A 23,116-nucleotide genomic window follows, 5' to 3' on the forward strand; every position below is an offset into this window, starting at 1 on the left:
GTATACTGTCAACATAATACAAAGGATTTTTTTTTTTTTAAATAACATTTTAAACATTTCTTTTGAATTTAATACATTGGCTATAAAAACATATATTATTTATTTTTGGATTATTTAATTTTTAGTCACGATTGTTTTAAGTCACTGTTTTTCTTACACAGTATAAATAAGTTTATACATACAAATATATAGCAGCCTTTATATTTTATTAAGGGGGTCTGTCTCAAAGGGATCATCATATTTGGGAGTTCTTGGCATCAAAAATTTTTAAAACTCCTGTAGTAAATGCTAATTTCATTTAGGACATCGCCTCTATGTGGAGACTGTGTGCTATAGCATCACTGGTAGGTAGTAAAAATATCTAAAATAGCAGCCTAATTTACACTTAGAAAACTTCTGATGTATATCAGCTATAACAAAGCAAAAATCACTTACCAATTTACTTGAAGTGAAAATCAGCCCTCCTTTTCTGTTTACATCTCAGGTAAATCCATAAGGATCTCTTTCTCAATGTCGATAGCGGCAGTGACGACAGCCGACTCGTCAGCTAGATCTCGCGCTCTTCGCTTTCAAATTACGTACATTACTTAAAGCGTGATTGCGTCACTCAAGGCCAACTAGAAGGCTTCGACTGGGACATATCCTAAAGACCACACCCACCAAGAACAAATAAATCAATCTGATTGGCTGATGAATCTGACAATCTGACTTTAGATGCCTATTCACTACACTGTTGAGGGATTCTGTAGAAATTCTGAAGGCTTAATGGAGTGGAGCTCATACTCACGAGACACTGTGTAAGTTGGCCGCACTACGGACTCAGGGTTTTTTTAGGTGTGAGCGATGCGCTCTTTGACCCTCAGTCAGAAAATTCAGAGGAATGGTGTTTGTGCGCCCGCTTTTATACCGGACAGCTTCGCGCCTAAAAGGGCGGGGCTTAAATGCCATAGCCAATCCTGGCATTATTGTAGAAAGGTTTCAACTTGGTCCTGTAGAAGGGCACTCCCCATTGTATCAGCTTAGTGAGGCAATGTCTCGTTCCCTTCATCTCAGGGAACCGAGGTTACATACGTAACCGAGACGTTTTCTGCTCTGATTTGGTCAAAATATTACAAAACATCTGTGATGATCCCATCTGTATGAATGTAAGAGCTGCTTTTAACTCATGAAGAATACACAGAAAGCAACCGAGGTATATTAGTGGTTTACATTGTAGTCTAGTGGTGTGAATAAAGCCTGTGCTACATGATCTTATGGTGTGTGGTTTATTGGTTGACATATACACATTAAATATGTACTATATATTCACATTATAGTGCTTATTATTTATTACAATGTGTTACAATTATGACATACCTTTTATACAAGCTGGGTGTTACAAATAGCATTGTCCTATGTGCATTTCCAATTTAACTGTATCCAACTTGATTATGTTATAAATATGCTGTTATATATATAGTAGACATGTGTATAGGTAACTGACATGTCTGAATAAATGAGCAAAGACCGTACTCTCTCATCGCTGCTTGACTGGTGAAATGAAGACTTGTCACTTAAAATATAAAACTTTATTGAAAGAAACATTACATTTTGGCTCTGGTAATAAAACAGCAGTATCAAATTTTCAAGATTTATAAATAGAAACAAAATTTTGCGGCATCTCACAGTGAAGAAATATGGAATTTTGGTCACAAACATGGCGGTTAGACAGTGACGTCACATGAAACAGGTCAATACACTGCTGTTAGATACGGCTTCATTTTAAAGTCGTCTAGAAAATCTTTGTAATATTCACCATTGTTCATGAATATTCAAATCAGGGAGCGCGCAAGGGGGCGCGGTCGCTCCCGGCTGCGGAGAAACGGAAGCGGAAGTTCCGCCATCTCCTCGTACCATCCAAGTAACAGCAGGGTCAGTACAGACGATATATTTCACAAAGTATAGTATTAAAATCAGTTACATTACGTTGTATATATTTATACGACGAACCGGACTCGAGAGGTGATAGTTGTTAAGTTAAATCACTGTCGCCTCTCTCTGTCACACACTCACTCGCGTCTCTTTATGAGTTCAGTTAGCATAGTGCCGCGCGCACATCTCTTAAGTGAGTGTTTTTAAATCAGTACCGTGACAGAGACAACAACAACAACAACACCTTCCTTTACTCCCGCCCTCCTGTCTTCACTACACGGACTCTGCTTTCTCGCTTTCTCCTTGACGTCTGATCTTGTTTGAGAGCGAGACCTGGAGCTCAGCGGTAAGTAGCCCCAGCTAGCTGATCTCTAGTTGACTTGGCAGTGATCACTTTCTGTCTGTTTGAGACGCTGTGAACTGGAGAGAGGTTGTTGTGTGCTGAAGTTACTTTTGGAGTGTTTTCTAACCACTGGGAATATATGCTACTGTTCTGTTGGATTGGATCTGTTGTTGTGAGTCTGTTCTGTTAGGTGGGTGGAGGTTTGCAATATTGAGAGGAGAGACACCGTTTAACCTCTCATCTGCTCAGACAACGATAAACTAACTACACGTCATATTATCAGATCGGATGGTTTACTAACTGTCAGATGTCTGAGCATGTATCTGTATTTACGGATGCACATACACACATTCTTTGGCAACAGTTGTCATAGATAAATTAATAAACCTCTGAGCAAGAGTTGTTTTTGGAAACCACCTGTTGACCACTAAATAAAAATGTTCCACTCATTTTGTGCTATTTATTTAGCAAACCAGCAGTTGTGAATAGAGATAAACAAATATGTGGTCTAATTTACTATGGACTTTACTCTTGCTTTCCTCAAGGCGACTGTGGGACTGTTAAAAGGTCAAAGCCTTATGTAACTGTGCTGCATATTAATACATCCTATCATGAACTACACCTTATCGCCTCTTGTTACTGGACTGACTGACATTTCTCAGAGGAAATGCATTGTTGTATGTTGGCCTAAAATAAAAATAATGGTACATAGTCAAGGGTTCTTAGGAAGTGCATGTTAATAACAACCTTAAACCTGCGTTATGCTATAATGTTTGTGTTTAAAGAAGTAGTAAAATATGTTTGTGTGTTTTAAGATGTCATGAAACTGTATTTTTATTGATTCATAGCAGGTGTGGCACTACTGTGTATAACAGTTTCACAGTAGGCCTACACCTAGCTGATGTCACAGGTGTGTTGTAAACCAGTCCCTGTACTGCCTTTAGGCACTGTCCGCCGCTATTGTGGGAAAGAGTGGAATTGAATCTCTATTGTGTTTTTAAGCCTCCATGATGCTCTGCCAGCTTTCATCCCTGTGTGATGTCATTGTTTGTTATACTCTACTACCCATATAAACTTTCCCATTGGCTCTCTCTGTTTCTTTCTTTGTAGTGGTTATTTCACCCCAAATCTGTGCTTCTGGGCCCCGATGTGGCCGTGCGGAGGTTTGGAACAGTGGACAGGCTAAACAGTGAGAGCTCTGTGACCCTGAACTGAGCACGCACACAGAGAGACAGGGGGGGGAGGGGAAGAGAGACCGACACTCCCAGGTACACTTCACAGCCTGTGTCACTTCCTTGAGCCAGACATACACTTCATCAGATGCTCTTGTTTTTTACTACGGTGCTTTGTAGATTGGGGAATCTCTGGGGCTGTGCTGTCATGGGTTCAGTGGGTGAACAGTAGGGCTGGGTATTGATACAGGTTTCCAGATTCGATTTCGATTCAGTATTGATTCATATGGCTGTATTTCATTTATAATGTCCCTTTTGCTGACATAAGATATAAATTCTCTCCCAGCTAATGCTGTTAATTATACAGGGGACCTTCTAACTAGGTACATTACAAAAATATTAATAGGTTAAAAACTGGCCCCCACAGAGGAGCGTCACACATGTTTCTTCAACAGCCAGTTACGTTACAAGCTGCCAGATTCAAATCAGCTTTCGCGCTGACACAGCTGAGCTGAACACGTGCCTGACATTCATATTCACTCAAATATTGAATCATACAGTTGTTTCAAGCACATGATACATTTACTTTATATTCATACATCCAAATGGTCACCAAAGTATCACGATAAATAGTTTACAGCTCATATACGCTGTTAACACATCAAACGCGATCATCCGATGCGTGCGGCCATGCTTGTTGACATTAGTGGTTATGCGATTGTCATTCGTCACACAAACAGCTACTCAAACAGTCTTTTCAAGCATTTGATACATTTATTTTATGTAACAGACAGCCAGATTGTCACCAAAGTACCATGATATCAGTTTACTCCCAGTCAACACAGCACGGTTATCCTGTGCATGCAGCCGTCTCCTTATTAGGTGGACATACGGTTGTCATTCACACAAACAGCAACTCAAATTGTGTTTAAGCATATGATACATTTATTTTCTGAAACAGACAGCCAAACTATCACAAAATCACCACGATAACAGTTTATAAATTCGTATACTCACAGTCAACACAGGCAAGCTGTACTCCTTATATTATTTGTCCATTTATTTTTAAAGCTATATATAAACGTAAGAACTAAAACAAATACAGTACAGTAGACCAGTTTGTTCATATGTTTACCATGGTATATACAGTATTTTTCACCCCTAGTGAACAGTACTGGTAACCTATAGCATAGCTGCAATGGGTGCCATGCACCCACAGCCAACTAAGCAGAGAAGTTTGGGAATATATAGTGAGTGATAATATTTGGGGGGGAAAATGCTTTAGCCTAATACAGTAAATGTGTCAATTTTGAGTCATTTTGGATATATTTAATATAGGCTTTATCCTGTTTCTTACACCCACACAATTGAATAACAATGTTCACACTTTTTGCATAATTTGACAGAATTACAGCTTGATTGTAAATAACGCCCAATTTAAGTATTCTTCCCACAAGTGATATTTAACTCAATTTTTGTTTATTTCTCTCTTTGTTTTCAGATTATAATAATTTTAAACATGTAATAATTTGTATTTTTATAATGAATTTTCGTATAAATTTTATATACGGTGGCAAGAAAAAGTATGTGAACTCTTTGGAATTAGCTGGTTTTCTGCATTAATTGGTCGTAAAATGTGATCTCATCTTCATTAAAGTCACAAGAATAGACAAACACAATGTGCTTAAACTAACAACATACAAACATTTATAATCTTTCATGTGTTTTTTGAACACATCCCATTAAACATTTACTTCGATGTTTAGGGTCATTGTCTTGCTGCATCACCCAACTTCTACTGAGCTTCAGCTGGTGCACAGCCACCCTGACATTATCCTGTAGGATATCTTGATAAATTTGGGAATTAATTTTTCCTTCGATGATTGCAAGCAGTCCACACTCTAAAGCAGCCCAAAATCATGATGATCCCTTCACCGTACTTCACCGTTGGGATTATGTTTTCATGTTGGTATGCGGTATACGTAGTACTGCATGTTCTTCCCAAACAATTGAAACTTCGTTTCATCAGTCCACAAAACATTTTCCCAGTAGTGTTGTGGAGTGTCAAGGTGGTCTTTGGCAAACTTCAGGTGCACAGCAATGTTTTTGTTGGAAAGCAGTGTCTTCCTTCATGGTATCCTGCCACGGACACCATGCCTGTTTAATGTTTTCCATATGGTGGACTCATGAACAGAGATGTTAACCAATTCCAATGATTCCTTTAAGTCTTTTGCTGTCACTATAGGGTTCTTTTTTACCTCTGAGTATTCTGTGGTGTGCCCTTTGAGTCATTTTGGCTGAACGGCCACTTCTAGGAAGAGTAGCCACAGTACTAAATTGTCTCCATTTATAAACAGTTTGCCTAACTGGGGACAGAATATTTAAGGTCTTCTATATAACTTTGTAACCCTTTCAAGCTTTATGCAAAGTAACAATGCTTGATTGTAGGTCTTATGAGATCTCTTTTTTGCAAGCCATGGTCCACGTCAGCAAACTCAAAATGTTTGAGTGCTTTTTATAAGTTAAAGTAGCTCTAACCCACACCTCCAATCTCGTTTCATTAATTGGATGCCAGGTTTGCCAACTCTGAGCTTTTGTTGATGTCATTAACCTGGGGTTCACATACTTTTTCCAAATTACACTGAATATTTGAATGATGTATTCAATATGTACAAGAACAATACAATAATTTGTGTGTTATTAGTTCAAACAGATTGTGTTTGTTCGTTATTGCAACTTAGATGAATATCAAACCAGATTTTTAGACAAATTAATACATTAATGCAGGTAATTCCAAAGGGTTCACATACTTTTTCTTGCCACTGTAAATATTTAAATTCTGGGTCTTGGACAAGGCTGAAAATATAAAATCTACTGTATACTTAAAAGGCACTTGAAATGTCCTGAAAATAAATGATAAAAACATGGTAAAAAGTTTGTAAGTCAGTTTTAATGTGACCTTCATATAATAACAACATCTCTTTGTTTTAATAAAAATCAGACCATTGGACATGAAATTGCCAGAAGTTGAAGAAACACCCAAGAGTGGATCTAACATGTTTGATTTGTATTTTTAAACAATGGTGTGACCGTGGATTGGTGAAGGGATTTTAGGTGTAGTATTGATAAACCTTCTGCTGGTGTCTCCTGATCATTCTTAGATTTGATAATTAATTTGAGTAAAGTTGCCATGTGTTTATCACTTTATTGTTCCATTTCATTTGGAATTCAGAGCCAATACATTCCCATTAAAAAAAACTTTATATTAGCTTGCCCTGTATTGACCTTTGTTCCTGTCTATATTAGTGTTTTATTGACCTTGTTTTACAATCTCTCAGATTTAGCACAACCTGATAGCCAGCCTGTTGCCATGTCGACATCATCGCTTCGGCGGCAAGTGAAAAACATTGTTCACAATTACTCAGAGGCAGAGATAAAGGTTAGACTTTTACCCTTCCAATCCAGCTCTCATGTTCTCTTTACATTATTTTCCTGTCTTTCTCTCCTTCATGACCTTGGAAAAGTTTCCTGTCTTTCTCTCCTTCTTGCTCATCTACCTATTTTCATGATAATTCTTTCTTTTTCTGCCCTTCAGAAAAGCAGCGATTGAATGAAACTGCAGGCAGTCTCGCATAAGAGCAGGATTTCATTCATTTTTTGTCACGATTATTTCAGTTTAGGTTCAAACTAATAAAAAAATACCTGAAGAAACTCTGATTATTGCATCAAGAAGTATACTCATTATCATATGTCTGCTTTTGATTAAGTGCTAAAAGAGTACATTTAGAACAAACACTACAATGTATCAAAGTTCATTGAGCCTTACTTTGTACTTTCTCCAGGTTAGGGAAGCAACCTCTAATGACCCATGGGGTCCCTCTAGCTCTCTGATGTCAGAGATTGCAGACCTGACATACAATGTAGTGGCCTTCTCAGAGATCATGAGCATGGTCTGGAAGAGACTCAATGACCATGGCAAGAACTGGAGACATGTCTATAAAGTAAGTTCAACACTGCTGCGAATGGCACTTGTGTTATAATGGAATGAACACCGATGCTTTAAACAATTGCTCTTGTATATTCAATTCTCTTTCTTTCTCAGGCTATGACTCTAATGGAGTATCTGATAAAGACAGGTTCAGAGCGAGTGGCACAGCAATGCAGGGAAAACATCTACGCCGTTCAGACACTCAAAGACTTCCAGTACATAGATAGAGATGGCAAGGACCAGGTATATTTAAACAAATAAAATGTGTTCTCTCTCTCAATAAGAAAATAAAAGAATAACTCATGGTGTTAGTTTTAAAGTGTCCTTCAGGTTGTTAGTGGTTGTGCTCATGTGTGATTCTTACACTGCAACAATCTTTCGCTCAAGGTCTGTTTGTGCAGTTAGCAAAAAAACACCAGGCCTTTTAATCAACACCTTTCTTTCTCACACTAAAACCACAAAAACCTCAGCCCAGTCTTCAATCACATTGGGGCTAATTTAAAATCAAATATGTTAGTCACCCTAATATATTTCTAACTCTTCACGTTTGTTTTGTCACTACCTCAGACTCAGTGACTTTCAGTCATCTGTGTTTAATTATTCACTCAGATGCTAACATTAAGGCTATTGGACAAAAGAGCCATTAAACATATTTTATGTGCAACCACTTGTGCTTTGAACATAAAATAAGTTGATAGATAAAACACACCTGAATATAAAATAGAATCACAAAGCAGTCCTACTGCATGTGCCTTGAACGTGCCCATACAGGTTCACCGTCAAGAGAGTATACGTTGCGTGAGGCGTAACCTAGGCTAAGTGCTTTTCAAATATGATTCATGAAAGACTGGGCCTCATAATTGCTTTGATTTTGCATACTTGTATGCACAGGAAAAGTTTTCAATAAAAATTTCCAGCTGATTCACAACACTTGCGTACGCACATTAGTTTGTTCCTACCCGCTTTCCAATGTTAATTAATTTCGGAGTATTCTATATGAAGGAGCACGTTCACGAAGTTGGTAATTTGCATAAAACATGCACAAACCATCTCCAGTATAAGGGCCTTTAGCACCACCGTACCTGTATAGGTGTAAATATGTAGAGAAAGATGCCGCTGAAGCAAAAGGCAAAAAAAATCACACTATAAAACAAAGTTCAACATTACAATTAAGAATGATTTTATAATATGTATCACTGTAGATATTAAACTGAAGGCATGCTTTGAGCGCTGTTTGTGCAGGAGCATTAATCTGTGCCTCATCGTTTGGTTCAGGCTGTGCGTGTGGTCCATAAGGCAGTGCACAAAGTGCAAAGAAATCTGTGGCCTTTCTACATCTTTGCTTGATTTCGAACAGGACATCGTACCGGCACCTTATAAGAGTTAGAATCGCTGCTGATTATGTGACACAAATTGTGCACTTCGAACGCTGCCATTAGGTAAAGAAACTCCCTGTGCCATTGTAATGTTGTGCAGTATACAACATGCTAAAACCATTGGGCAAACCTTTTAGTGGTTTAGTAGTCGACCGATATGGGTTTTTCTATGGCCGATACTGATATCTAGAGAGCAGGATGGCCGATAAACATAATACAATTTAATAACAGCAAATAAGATGTACACAACATTTCTAAAGTGACAAAAAAACCAAAAAAAAAAAAAACACTTATTTACTCAAATATGCATAAACTTGAAGAAAAAAACCCCTTGAAAACAGAAAGTGTAGAGTATTCATTGCAAATCTATTGGTAGATTTTGGAACTGACACAAGGGAAAGTTAACACTTCTGTTAATCGGCCATGTGATCACGGTTATTAAGCTGTTCATTTCAAATTGGTCAAATATTGGCCGATTAATCGGCCTGGCTGATATATCGGTTTATCGCTAATATACGTGTGTATACAGTTGAAGTCAGAAGTTTACATACACTTAGGTTGAAGTCATCAAAACTCATTTTTTAACCACTCCACAGATTTCATATTAGCAAACTATAGTTTTGGCAAGTCGTTTTGGACATCTACTTTGTGAATGACATGAGTAATTTTTCCAACAATTGTTTACAGACAGATTGTTTCACTTTTTAATCATAATTCCAGTGGGTCAGAAGTTTACATGCACTAAGTTAACTGTGCCTTAAAGCAGCTTGGAAAATTCCAGAAAATTATGTCAAGCCTTTAGACAATTAGCCAATTAGCTTCTGATAGGCTAATTGGAGTCAATTGGAGGTTTACCTGTGGATGTATTTTAAGGCCTACCTTCAAACTCAGTGCCTCTTTGCTTGACATCATGGGAAAATCAAAATAAATCAGCCAAGACCTCAGAAAAAAAATTGTGGACCTCCACAAGTCTGGTTCATCCTTGGGAGAAATTTCCAAATGCCTGAAGGTACCACGTTCATCTGTACAAACAGTAGTATGCAAGTATATATGCCATGGGACCACGCAGCCATCATACCGCTCAGGAAGGAGACGCATTCTGTCTCCCAGAGATGAATGTAGTTTGGTGTGAAAAGTGCTGATCAATCCCAGAACAACAGCATAGGACCTTGTGAAGTTGCTGGAGGAAACAGGTAGACAAGTATCTATATCCACAGTAAAATGAGTCCTATATTGACATAACCTGAAAGGCTGCTCAGCAAGGAAGAACCACTGCTCCGCCACAAAAAAGCCAAACTACAGTTTGAAAGTGCACATGGGGACAAAGATCTTACTTTTTGAGAAATTTCCTATGGTCTGATGAAACAAAAATTGAACTGTTTGGCCATAATGACCATCGTTATATTTGGAGGAAAAAGGGTGAGGCTTGCAAGCCGAAGAACACCATCCCATCCGTGAAGCATGGAGGTGGCAGCAGCATGTTGTGGGGGTGCTTTGCTGCTGGAGGGACTGTATATGTAAATAGATGGCATCATGAGGAAGGAAAATTCTGTGTATATATTGAAGCAACATCTCAAGACTTCAGCCAGGAAATTAAATCTTGGTCGCAAATGGTTCTTCCAAATGGACAATGACCTCAAGCATACCTCAAAAGTTGTGGCAAAATGGCTTAAGGACAACAAAGTCAAGGTATTGGAGTGGCCATCACAAAGCCCTGACCTCAATCGTTCCACTGATGATGCCATTGCATCTACACTACACATTGCTCTCTCCCACCTGGAAAAAAGGAACACTTATGTGAGAATGCTGTTTGTAGACTACAGCTCAGCATTCAACACCAGCTTGATGTGAAACTCCGGGCTCTGGGCTTAAACAGCTCGCTGTGCAGCTGGATCCTGGACTTCCTGTCAAGCAGACGCCAGGTGGTTAGAATGGGCAGCAACATCTCCTCATCACTGATCCTCAACACTGTAGCCCCGCAGGGCTGTGTTCTCAGCCCACTCCTGTATTCCCTGTACATGCATGACTGTGTTGCATAGCTCCAATGCCATCGTTAAGTTTGCTAATGATACGTCGGTGGTAGGTCTGATAACTGACAATGATGAAACGGCCTACAGAGAGGAGGTGCACACTCTGACATGCTGGTGTCAGGAGCACAACCTCTCCCTCAACGTCAGCAAGACAAAGGAGCTTGTGGTGGACTTCAGGAGAAAAGACAGAGAACACAGTCCCATCACCATCAATGTTACATCGGTGGAGAGAGTCGGCAGCTTCAAGTTCCTCGGTGTCCACATCACTGAGGAACTCACATGGTCCGTCCACACTGAGGCCGTTGTGAAGAAGGCTCATCAGCACCTCTTCTTCCTGAGATGGCTGAGGAAGTTTGGAATGAACCACCACATCCTAACACGGTTCTACACCAGCACTGTATAGAGCATCCTGACTGGCTGCATCTCCGCCTGGTACGGCAGTAGCACCACCCACAACCGCAAAGCCCTGCAAAGGGTGGTGCGAACTACCAGACACATCATCGGAGGTGAGCTTCCCTCTCTCCAGAACATATATACCAGGTGGTGTGTGAAAAAAGCTCGGAGGATCATCAGAGACTCCAGCCACCCGAGCCATGGGCTGCTCTCACTGCTACCATCAGGCAGGCGGTATCGCAGCATCAGGACCCGCACCAGCCGACTTCATGACAGCTTCTTCCCCCAAGAAATCAGACTTCTGAACTCTTGATCCCTCAGGATCAATATACATCAGCACTGCACTTTATTAATCTTATTATCTCACACTGGACTGTCATAAATTATATTCTCTCTTAACAACACACTGGCAACTGACTATCAAACGACAGCCTGAATGTCAATACAGTACAATACAACCTACTGTATATTTTATATATACTATTTTTATTGTATAAGGTGTATTCTATATTGTGTGTATGTGTATTCTATATTGTGTGTATTGTATATTATTATTTGTAGATTGTGTTGTGTGTAATTATGTGTATATTAGATATGTAAATTGTGATGTGTAAATCTGAGGTTTATTATGTTGGCTTGACAAAGCCAACATTCTGATCTACTATTTAAGCATATTATTATTATTATTATTATTATTATTATTGAGCCAAAATTTAAACAGTATCTCCTAGAGCTTTCAAGCTACAAACACCAAACTCGCCACAGACTTTCAGACTGGTCTGATTCGGGTTGCTATCTCTTTTCTAACTGATCAGACTTCCGGAATTCCCGTATCAGACTTCCGAACAGGACTGATTTTAAATTGACCCATTCAAGGTGCGAAAACTTTTCCCTGTAATAACGCCTTTAGAGGATTCAGTCTACTTACTATCACTCTACCACTTGTACTTTCTGTCTGTCCACTCTGTTCATCACTCCACTCTTTTTATTCTTTCTTTCACTCCATCACTTTAACACCCTAGCAACTGCATACAACCTAGCAACCATTTAGTGCACCCTAGCAACCAGAACCCATTGACTGCCATTCATTTTACATTTACATTTGGCAGACGCTTTTATCCAAAGCAACTTACAAAGCATACTTACAGGGACAATACCCCCGGAGTTAAGTGCCTTGCTCAAGGACACAATGGTGGTGGCTGTGGGGATCGAACCAGCAACCTTCTGATGACCAGTTATGTGCTTTAGTCCACTACGCCACCACCACTCCATTCAAAATGGCATGGATGTATATCTTCAGATCAGATCCTACAGACATGAGAGTTGGCTTGTTTGAATTGGGTGAGCAATCAGTCTTTAAGTATCATCATGGAAACTACTTAGCCATGCCCTAGCAACCATTTAGAGCACCCTAGCAACCAAACCCCACTGACTTCCATTTAAAATTGCTTAGATGGTATCTCAGGATCAGAATGTCGTAGAGAATTCATTGTTCGCTTGTATTACTCAGAACAGCAAGCAGCCTTCTTGGTTTCACAGTGGCAACTGCCTAGCAACCACATGGGCTTACCCTAGCAACCAAGTAACAAATCAAATATCTCTGCACCAGAACATCGTAGAGACATCCGGGTTGACTTATTTCACTCAGGATGGCAAGGGGCCTTGATAAGTATCATCCTGGTAACTGCTTAGCAACCAGATGGGGTTACCCTAGCAACCAAGTAACAAATCACATATCTCTGCACCAGAACGTCATAGAGACTTCCTGTTTCATTCATTTGACTCTGTGTAGCAAGGAGCCTTTTGAGTATCACCTTGGTAACTGCCTAGCAACCATGTAACAAATCACATATCTCTGCACCAGAACATCGTAGAGACTTCTGGTTTCATTCATTTGACTCAGTGTAGCAAGGAGCCTTTTGAGTATCACCTTGGTAACTGCCTAGCAACCAAATGGTGTTAACCTAGCAACCAATTTGCCATTCAGAAAAACAAGCAAGGGGTAGGGTTGCATAGGACTTCTTGCAGCCGGCTGTCTATCTGTATGATGTTCCTTCTGTCTGTCTGACCTTCAAACTTCCAACTCTTCCAACTATTTTAAACTTTCAGACAAGGCTTTGTCAAGCCAACATAAAGTTTGTCTTCAAACTTTACTATCTAGTGGTAAATTGGTATATACTGTATCTCATCACTGTCGTGACTGCTATGTTGCTCGGATCTGCACCCAAGACTTTCACCCACTGTTGCACTTATGTATATTGTAGTGTGACAATAAAAGTGATTTGATCAATCCGATAGAAAATTTGTGGGCAGAACTGAAAAAGCGTGTGCGAGCAAGGAGGCCTACAAACCTGGCTCAGTTACAGCAGTTTTGTCTGGAGCAGCTTATTGTGAGAAGCTTGTGGAAGGCTACCCAAAATGTTTGAGCCAAGTTAAACAATTTCAAGACAATGCTGCCAAATACTAACAAAGTGTATGTAAACGTCTGACCCACTGGGAATGTGATGAAAGAAATACAAGCTGAAATAAATAATTCTCTCTACTATTATTCTGACATTTCACATTCTTAAAATAAAGTAGTGATCCTAACTGACCTAAGACAGGGAATGTTTTCTACGATTAAATGTCAGGACTTGTGAAAAACTGAGTTTAAATGTATTTGGCTAAGGTGTATGTAAACTTGTGACTTCAACTGTGTGTGTGTGTGTGTGTGTGTATATATATATACACACACTGATCAGCCACAACATTAAAACCACCTGCCTAATATTGTGTAGGTCTCCCTTGTGCCACCAATACAATACAGCGCCAACCCGCATCTCAGAATAGCGTTCTGAGATGCTAATCTCACCACAGTTGTACAGAGTGGTTATTTGAGTTACCATAGACTTTGTCACTTCGAAACAGTCTGGCCATTCTCTGTTGACCTCTCTCATCAACAAGGCATTTCCATCCACAGAACTGCTGCTCACTGGATGTTTTTTGTTTTTGGCACCATTCAGAGTAAATTCTAGAGACTGTTGTGTGTGAAAATCCCAGGAGGTCAGCAGTTACAGAAATACTCAAACCAGCCCATCTGGCACCAACAATCATGCATGCTATTATCTAATCAGCTAATCGTGTGGCAGCAATGCAGTGCATAAAATAATGCAGATACCGGTCAGGAGCTTCAGTTAATGTTCACATCAACCATCAGAATGGGGAAAAAATTTGATCTCAGAGATTTGGACCATGGCATGATTGTTGGTGCCAGATAGGCTGGTTTGATTATTGCTGTAACAGCTGATTTCTTTGTAAAAACATACGCAGTACACCGATTTCATGCTCAAATATGTGTGTACAAATGGTTAGTGAATGAGGCCCAGTGTTATTAGTTAGTTTGTTGTGTTACAAGTAGTGTCAGCAAGAGGAAGAGGCTTTGTGTGTCTTAGATCATAGAAAATTAGTAAGTGGTATATTGCATGTGTGTTCGCAGGGTGTGAATGTACGGGAAAAGGCTAAGCAGCTTGTGACTCTGCTAAAAGACGAGGAAAGGCTACGAGAGGAGAGAATCCATGCACTCAAGACCAAAGAGAAGATGGCACAGACCAGCAGTGGTAAGAAAAGGAAGTGTTTTGCATTATAAAGAGCCTATGAGGGGTCAGGCTGGACGCACAGAATGGTTGTTGGTCAGCCTCTATGTAAACACATTCTAAACGCACTTAAGTCCCTTCACAGTGTTGGCCAAGAAGTTGGCAAGCATTTTGCCCTGGAAGCACTTTTAGGGACCAATACTCCACTATCTATTGATGCATCATAATAGCTGTCATTTGACTCCTCCCTTAGCCTCTTCGGCCCCTTCTGCTCCTGCTTTAGGGGGAGGACTGCCCACAGGACCAGATGCTGAGCAGGCGTGGCCCCAAAGCTCAGGAGAAGAGGACCTGCAGCTACAGTTGGCACTGGCTATGAGCAAGGAGGAGGCGGAGCAGGTAAAGTGTCTCAGCCAATCAGCAATCAGGTAAAATCTAAAACTATTGATATGGTACCAGAAACAGAAAGAGCCTTGTTAGACCTTCTTAAAGTGAAATTGGATTTTCGCAGAGATATATGTTGCTCTAATGGGAATTTTTAATATATTTTTGCTTATCAGCACTGATTTTTAAAAAACATCCTAGAACTAAAAACATTTCTAACATGCAAATAATAAACTAAAAAAAGCTTTCTTATAATAACCATCCTAAAAGCTCCCTAAATTTTTTTTCCCTAACTGCCATCATAAAATAGAAATAAGAGCTATATCTGTATTAAAAATACATTAATAAACACATTCAAAATTAGGGCCCTTCCTCTGCACAGTTTCTGAACATTTCCCCTTTCACTCCATCACTCACACCCCTCCCCACCCTGACCCCCCCCACCCCCTCCCTCAGACTAGCACTGACCCTCTGGAAGATGCAGAGCTCCGCTACGCACTCACAGTCAGCAAGGAGATTCACCAAAAGGTCAGGGATGAAACATTCATCCAGGTCACAGTGGATGAACCCTTCCTATGCCATTCTCTTTCTTGCACTTCAGACTTCAATTACAAATCAGTGATCAGCCTGAATTGGACCCTCAATTTATTTCAGTATGATCATGAAACAATCAAAACATCTGTTACTCCTTTGCCACCAAAATGGTGCTGGTTCCTGTGCCAAAGGCGGTGCTCAGCTTGGGGAACTACAAACTGCACTCAGAACCGGCCCACTTTTCATTTGAGGTTTGAGAGCACCAGCGATGATGTAACAGACTATGTAACTACACATTCTGCCCCCAATCAAACATAGTCTTTTGAGTTTTGATTTTTTTTTTTTTTAAATCCGCTTTTGATAGAAACAGAAAATTACACAGAACATTGAGAAATTAATTTAATAAATGACATTTGCAGCAATTAATTTAGATATGATATTTGTAATTAATATCAGCTTATTTTAGATTGACAGAAAATAAAGAGGCTGGAGCTTCTGTGCAATGCAACGAGAAGTTTGTCAACTGATCGTGCTTTGCAATGCCACATTGGGCGTTTCGTTGATTATAATGGGAGCAATCTAATCGTGTCAGTCTTGCCAGACGAGTTGTTGTAATGACAACTTTGTACAGAGACTGCAGACAGTGTTCAGCCCTCTGGCCTCTGAAAGTAGCGGTTCCTGGTTTGAGATCAGCAAGTCTTAGGGGCCATTGCGGTGCAGATTTTTCCTTCCCGGAGTGTCCTTTTCTGTGTTGGAAATGCACAAAGTGGTTCCAGATTGGATACCGTAACCAGCACCCTGTTGTTGGAAAAGGCTTAACAGATGGACCTAATAAGTACTTAAAAATGTTTTAATTTTTAGTTTTCACGAACTGAAGTGTATAATTGTATAATTCGTATTGTGTTCTTATTGAATTCTCATGAAAGAATCCTGGTCAATCGTTCTACATCTGCACAATGAAATCAATGAATCATTAAAATGACAACTGCCTTGTTCAAACATATTTCTAAATTCTCATTAATTGTACATTCGTTGTAATTCCACCTGATCTAAAACTGTCTTTGCAATATCAGAAACACCCACTACTTCCCAATGTTGTTAATTTGTGTCTAAATCAAGCCTTGACGCACACCTCTGAAGCTGGTGAGACATGGGAGTCAGGTTGCCACAGTAGACTCCATTTCCCATCAGCCCACAGAACTTTGGTTCACTGTGATGATGTGACGGTGGTGTGTGATTGGCAGGAGGAGCGTCTGCGCAGGGGGGACGACCTGAGGCTGCAGATGGCCATCGAGGAGAGTAAGAGGGAGAAAGCCAAGCCCGAGGAGGTGTGTGATTGTGTATGTGAGAATGTCAGTGGGTTGCAGATGATGTCAAGACTTCATGCTTGATGAGGCATCCCTCTTCTAGGAGAATTATGATGAGAGTATGAGGAGTACACATGGAAGCGTGTTGTGTTCCTGTGTGTGAGCTTTACCAAGGGTTGTGTGTTTGTGTACCTGCCTCTCACTCTCCAAGAGTTACCTGCTCTGTCTGTGTCTCTCACCCTGCGTACACTCTTTAGCACAAAGATGTGAGTGAGCTTTTAGGTCTGTTCTAAAACCTTGTGAGATGTCTCCTGCCTACGTAGGCAGCTGCATTCTATGACAGCATCCTAACTGACATGGAACCTCAAGTTATTGAGTGCACTCACAAATTCACTCACAATTGATTTCAATACAGGTGATGTTAGAGGAACTACGCAATACTCTGAGCATAAATATATAACACACATACGTTTCAGGTAAAATAGTAAGTTTTCTATGATTTTAAATTTTAAAAAAATTATCAATACTTTTCCATATTGAATGAATTATATACAGTAAGTATATTTAAATTTCAATCAATTTCTCTCGCTTTGTCCACCATCTTTATTTTTTCACCGATTGCGGATTATTGCCTCTAAAGAATACATATGATGCTGCCTTAGAATCTGGCTGAAACATGGTTTCTTAGGAGGCAGCATAATTAAGCTACCTTTTGGAACAGCCATTGATGCCTAAAAATGTTGCCTTCAGAGGCAGCTCTCTAGGTTTTGGAACAGAGCATGTGTTTCACGTCCTCTAGAATTTCATCCACACTGCATCTATTATTGAACCACTTTCAAGTGAAAGTGCATGTCCTCTATGTATAAACAAGCTTTTCTTTTATGCTTTGGATTTTTAGCGAACTCCTTTTAAAAGAGGACGTTCTTACTGACATGTCTCTCTCTCAGTCGTCTCTGATGGAGTTGAGTGCGGTAGATCCGTGGGGGGCCCCTGCAACAGGCTCTGCAGGACCCTCTCCTCCTCCCGTTTTGGCTCCTGCACCTACAACTGGACCTTGGGGCACGGCTGACCCTTGGGGAGCCGTCTCCCCTGCCTCTCCGCCAAGTGCTGACCCCTGGGGTGGAGCACCACCAACAGTAGCCCCAGACCCATGGGCTGACACCTCATCTGGAGTGAATTCTGACCCCTGGGCATCTACAGGTGAGAGTGTAGAAGATCTTTTGATCCATGGGACTCTTGTGCAAGGTTGGCATGAATTGTTAGGTCTTCCCAGTGTTGTCCTCTGTATCTTTACCCTGGCTTTTCCTCTTTCTATGTGGTGTCCTCTTATCCTTGATATTTCCTCATGTCCTCTCCAGCTGTGACCCCTCCAAGTGCCAACCCTTGGGCTCCCTCTGTGGCTTTGGCCCCTACCCCACTATCAGGGTCAACTGATCCCTGGGCAGCGGAAGGAGCTGCTCCTGCCACTGATGGTTTGACCTCTGACCCCTGGAGTGGCTCAGTTAAACAGACTAATGGCACAGGTATACTTGCACATTTATACGCATCAGTGGGAATTATCACAGAATTTCAAAAGATATTGAGTCTTTAGTCATAAGTCACGTTGCATCAGGCAGCCTTGGAAACATTGCACTGTTCAATGAACACACGTACATACAGAAAAAAGTGTGTATTTGTCAGTATTCCCACACAGTTTTCACTCTATACTGCCCAATCTGCAACTTAAGAGGGTTTGTACTTGATACTGGTTATTTGGCCATATGCTCAGCATTGCCTTCTTGGTTACTGTTGCTCGCTCAGGCAAGATTTACAGAACTCATATAAATAAATTAAAATAAATTCTTTAGTGGGCTGTAATGAAGTGTTGCATTGCAAAACATTTGTCTTGAAAGAAATTATTAAAAACATGATTAAAAACTCTGGAGACTGTGAATCAGAATTTAGGGGAATGTTTATAACAGTCAACTAAAAAGAGAAAAGCCTCATTTGATGGTGATTACAACTGAGGCTGTAAGTGTAAGTGAACAGAACTGTTCCTAACAATTCTATCACACCACAGAGAACTTCCATAGAAATACATCAGATAAGAGCAGAATCTTGTCAGGTAGGGGTGGACGATATGACCAGAATCTTTTATCACATTATGAGTAATCTTATATCACAATGACGATATATATCACAATATTGTAAATGTTTTTGGAAAATCAATATATTTTTTTTAATATATATTAAATAACCACTTCAGTCAGGACCACTTCCGTCAAATGAATACTAACTTAAATACTGAATGAATACTTTAATGCAATAACACAATGAAGACAGGAATTCTAACTGGCAATCAATTGTAGTCTTAGGGCACAGGACAACAAGACAGATGTACAGAAAATCTAAAAGGCAAAGCTGCCATGCAAGACGTGGAACTAAGAATGGAGAAGGGTGTTAACCCTCTGGGGTCGATGGACGTGGCGGCGTGTCCTGCTGGATTTTTTCCTCATAACAGTGGAAACAACTTAAAATACTCCGTCATTTTTGGGCATACAGAAAAGAGTAAGACATCATTAGATACTATAAAGGGTCTACGTTTATTTGTGTACACTCACAATAACAACAAAACCTTGTGCTTTCGTAAAATAAAGAAAATAAACAGGGTGCACTTTCAGCCGTCTCTGTCTCCGCGAGCATCTTTCTGAAACACGTCACAAAAATGAACTGAAACTCTGCGAATACTTATCAGACAAACATGAAACATATGTCTAAAGAAAGCTTAAAATGTCTGCTTTCAAATAAAACAATTCAAATTTAAAACAAATATTCTCCTGCAATGTAATCTGTATGAAACAAAGTGATGTACAGTTTCTCCTGGCTCAGCTAATTATCGCTAATGTGATCAAGTCTTTTAGTTTTACGTACATTAGTTAACATGCTATTTTATATAAACGTACATATTTTACTAGTTGGACTATTTCCAGACTTGCCAGCCAGGATTCAGGGTATTGGAATTTGAAAAATGTCCTAATAGGCTAGATTTAGTTACATTTAAATGTTGTTTTGGCTAAAGCAGGTATTTCAGTTGTGTTCTGTATGATATAAATATGATATGTAATATGATATAAAAATAATATGAATGTTTAGATTAGATTTTAACTAGTGTTTGTGCTGCCTCATTATCATCAATGAAGCTTGTGCTTGCAAATATCTGTTTTAAATTGTAAAAATATTTCACAATATCACTGTTTTTGCTGTATTTTGGATCAAATAAATGCAGCCTTGGTGAGCAGAAGAGACTACTTTTAAAAACATTTAAAAAATCTTACAGATCTAAAACTTTTAAACGGTAATGTAGGTCTAAATTTAAGTCTGTATGTAAAGAAAATGTATAGTCAGATTACTTCTTTTAACTTAAACTTGATTGTGTGAATAAGCTACAAACAATACATTCAATCATAAGTCTCCTCACATTCATTCTCTCTCAGGGGAGGGGTCTTTGTCTCCTCAGGTGTGAATCACATCAATATTCATGATCATACACGCCTCCTCGTATATGGCCTTTCTAACACAAAAAGTGTCTTACAAAAGTTAAATGACTATATTGTTTTGTATGAATGAGTGATTAGGATGGTTTTCACATCATTTTGTAGCAAAAACTTTAGGCTACAAGATCCAGTTCAAAAGTCTTGTGAACAAATGTTTAGTATGTCTTATATGGCCTTATTTCAGTGACTTAAAATTTTTGTTTTTTAAAAAACCACGCATAAACGTTATTTTCTCAAAAATACAAACATGTACATACATGTTGTTCACATATTATTGTAGCCCAGTTTGTGCTGAATACAGTGTTATCAGACATTAGCCATTAATATGTTTTTAAGCAAATGAAAAAAGCACAAATGTCAAGGCATGTCAAAACTTCTCCAGGGCCCAAAACACCCTCAGACCCCTGAGGGTTAAGAGCATGCTTGCATCCATGCAGTGGAATGACAGCTAAAGCAATAAATAAATGGAGTACTTAAATAGAACTGCTCTGAGCATCTGAATTGTATTGGTAGACATCATGATCAGCTGAGCGTCCGCTGATTGCAAGCTGACTAACGTGACCTGCCTGAACTATGAGTAATTCTCGTCATGTGACACAAGTTTGCAGATTACATTTTCTTCTCTGTGTTGGCTTTTGTGAACCCACACCACAGATATCACACCTGTTTTAATACCAAGCTCCTCTTCATTTTCTTGACTTGTTTGGGAGTCACCCCGCTCTTTGGAGATGTTTTCCAGGGTCAAAAATGGTCGAGTAGCACGTGTGATCTCGCTCTGCGCTCTCCTGTAAATATTGGGAAGGCTGCAGGACTTGTGAGCATTTACGAGCTCCAGAGATAGCGTGCGCGACGCACATGAAATGCATGTGTCAGATGAGAAGCATATTAAGCGCTTATAAAGCACCAAACCGGAGATGAATATTATTAAATTTGCTTGGGCGGCCGGTGAAATTTTTTTAATGCCATGAAAACCCTGTCCATGTTTCGTCAAGCCCTGCCCACTGATAGATAACCCCCATGCTGCAAACATGGATATTTACATGTTGCGATATACACAATATAGCAAAATCTCTATCGACACTTTATGTCATTGCCACGATATATATTGTCATATCGCCCAGCCCTAGTGTACCACAACAATGTCAATGATAGGATTGGTCAGTAACGTTCTTAAGGCGGGACTTAGCGAAGGGTCAATTAGATGCTTGTGTTAAACCATCTGCCTGTAATTCTTATTCTCTTTCTGTTTCCTTCTTTTCTCCACACCCCAGCAGATCCAGAGAGAAGAGACTCCTCAGTGACAGGTGATGCAGGTGGTGGAGGGAGCACAGGCTCTCCGGTGTCCTTTGATCTTTCATCACTCGGCTCCTCCCTGCCTGTTCGAAAAACACCAGAATCATTCTTGGGGCCCAATGCAGCGCTTGTGGATCTGGATTCACTAGTATCATCAAAACCTAAACCTAAACAACCACCACCACCACCAAGCATCTCCTCCGCATCTCACAACCCCTTCCTTCAGACACAGGGTGTGTACCATGTTTTTGCCCTATTCACACTGACAGAGATTTTATTGCTGAAAGTCGCTACTCTTGGTCGCTAGTAGGAGCTTAATATATAGGACTGGCCATAGCTTTTGAAATTTGATCACAAATAAGATGTATTGCCGGTAAAAATAAGAAGATTTGTACTGATGGAAATAGAATTAGCTCAGGTCACTTTTTCACTGCAGGTTGCTGTGAATGTGAACACCCCCTTTAGAGTGAAACATAGTTTTTGTTTATCACTTAACTCTTTCTCCTTTCTCTTTAGGTCCCTCCTCATCAGGTATGAGCGTTACACCGGGAAGTACCATTTCTAGTCGAGGGGTGTCTCCAACCCCTCCTTCCACTTCTAATCCTTTTGGCGCAACCCCAATGGCATCTATCTCCCCTCAACCCTCTTCACTTTGTCTGAGCCAGCTCCGTGCAAGCCCTGTTCCCCCAAATCCTATGCTGGGTCACATGCCTCCACCAATGGTTCAGCCAGGTATGGGCATGCCAGGAATGGGGGTCCCTATGGTGGCCCCGGGGATGGGCATGGGAATAGTACAGTCCAGCTCAATGGGCATGCCTTTCAGTGGAATATCCCCCATGGGTCAGGCAGGAAACCCCTTGCTGATGGGCCCGGTAGGCCCTGCGCAGCCTACACTGATTTTGGGCGGGCCAACAGGGGTGCATGGAGTAATGGGAACAGGGGGATCTGTGGGAGGTGGAGCCACAGGCACAAGCACCAATCCTTTTCTCCTTTGAGAGTTTTTACCAATCCCACGTGCTCTGTCCACTCAAGAACCAATCCAAACCTGCCCTCCCAACACAAACAGTTTATGTTTGACAAAAAAGAAATGTGTACATCTCTATATTTAATGAAAATAGTAAAAAACAAAAATGGTATTTTCTTTCACAAAAAAGCGTTTCATTTTTTATTTTTTCATTTTATTTTATACAGTATTTGAGGTCTTTTTATTTCCCTATTCATTTTTTATTTTATTTTTTTCAGACATGAGCATGGATGATTAGCAGGGGTCATTCAATGAATGC

The 23,116-nt window shown here is 40.1% G+C and overlaps 1 protein-coding gene across 3 annotated transcripts; it reads left to right on the plus strand.

Moving 5' to 3' along the window:
* The first annotated feature begins 1,853 nt into the window (after positions 1-1,853).
* LOC127453756 (epsin-1-like) lies at positions 1,854-23,065 on the plus strand. Of its 3 annotated transcripts, none has more exons than XM_051720419.1 (13): positions 1,854-2,257; positions 3,365-3,522; positions 6,765-6,865; positions 7,269-7,427; positions 7,529-7,657; positions 14,689-14,809; positions 15,039-15,181; positions 15,623-15,694; positions 16,945-17,028; positions 17,955-18,207; positions 18,366-18,530; positions 21,812-22,066; positions 22,350-23,065. In XM_051720419.1, the coding sequence occupies exons 3-13, from the start codon at positions 6,797-6,799 to the stop codon at positions 22,826-22,828; spliced, it is 1,929 nt and encodes a 642-aa protein (XP_051576379.1). In that variant the 5' UTR covers positions 1,854-2,257; positions 3,365-3,522; positions 6,765-6,796; the 3' UTR covers positions 22,829-23,065. The 3 variants fall into 3 exon arrangements, with proteins under 3 accessions (XP_051576379.1, XP_051576381.1, XP_051576382.1); XM_051720421.1 differs by having other exon boundaries at positions 21,815-22,066; XM_051720422.1 differs by lacking the exon at positions 15,623-15,694 and having other exon boundaries at positions 1,855-2,257.
* Positions 23,066-23,116: the final 51 nt, after the last annotated feature.

This window comes from Myxocyprinus asiaticus, chromosome 16, assembly GCF_019703515.2.
Source record: "Myxocyprinus asiaticus isolate MX2 ecotype Aquarium Trade chromosome 16, UBuf_Myxa_2, whole genome shotgun sequence".
NCBI classification, from domain to species: domain Eukaryota; kingdom Metazoa; phylum Chordata; class Actinopteri; order Cypriniformes; family Catostomidae; genus Myxocyprinus; species Myxocyprinus asiaticus.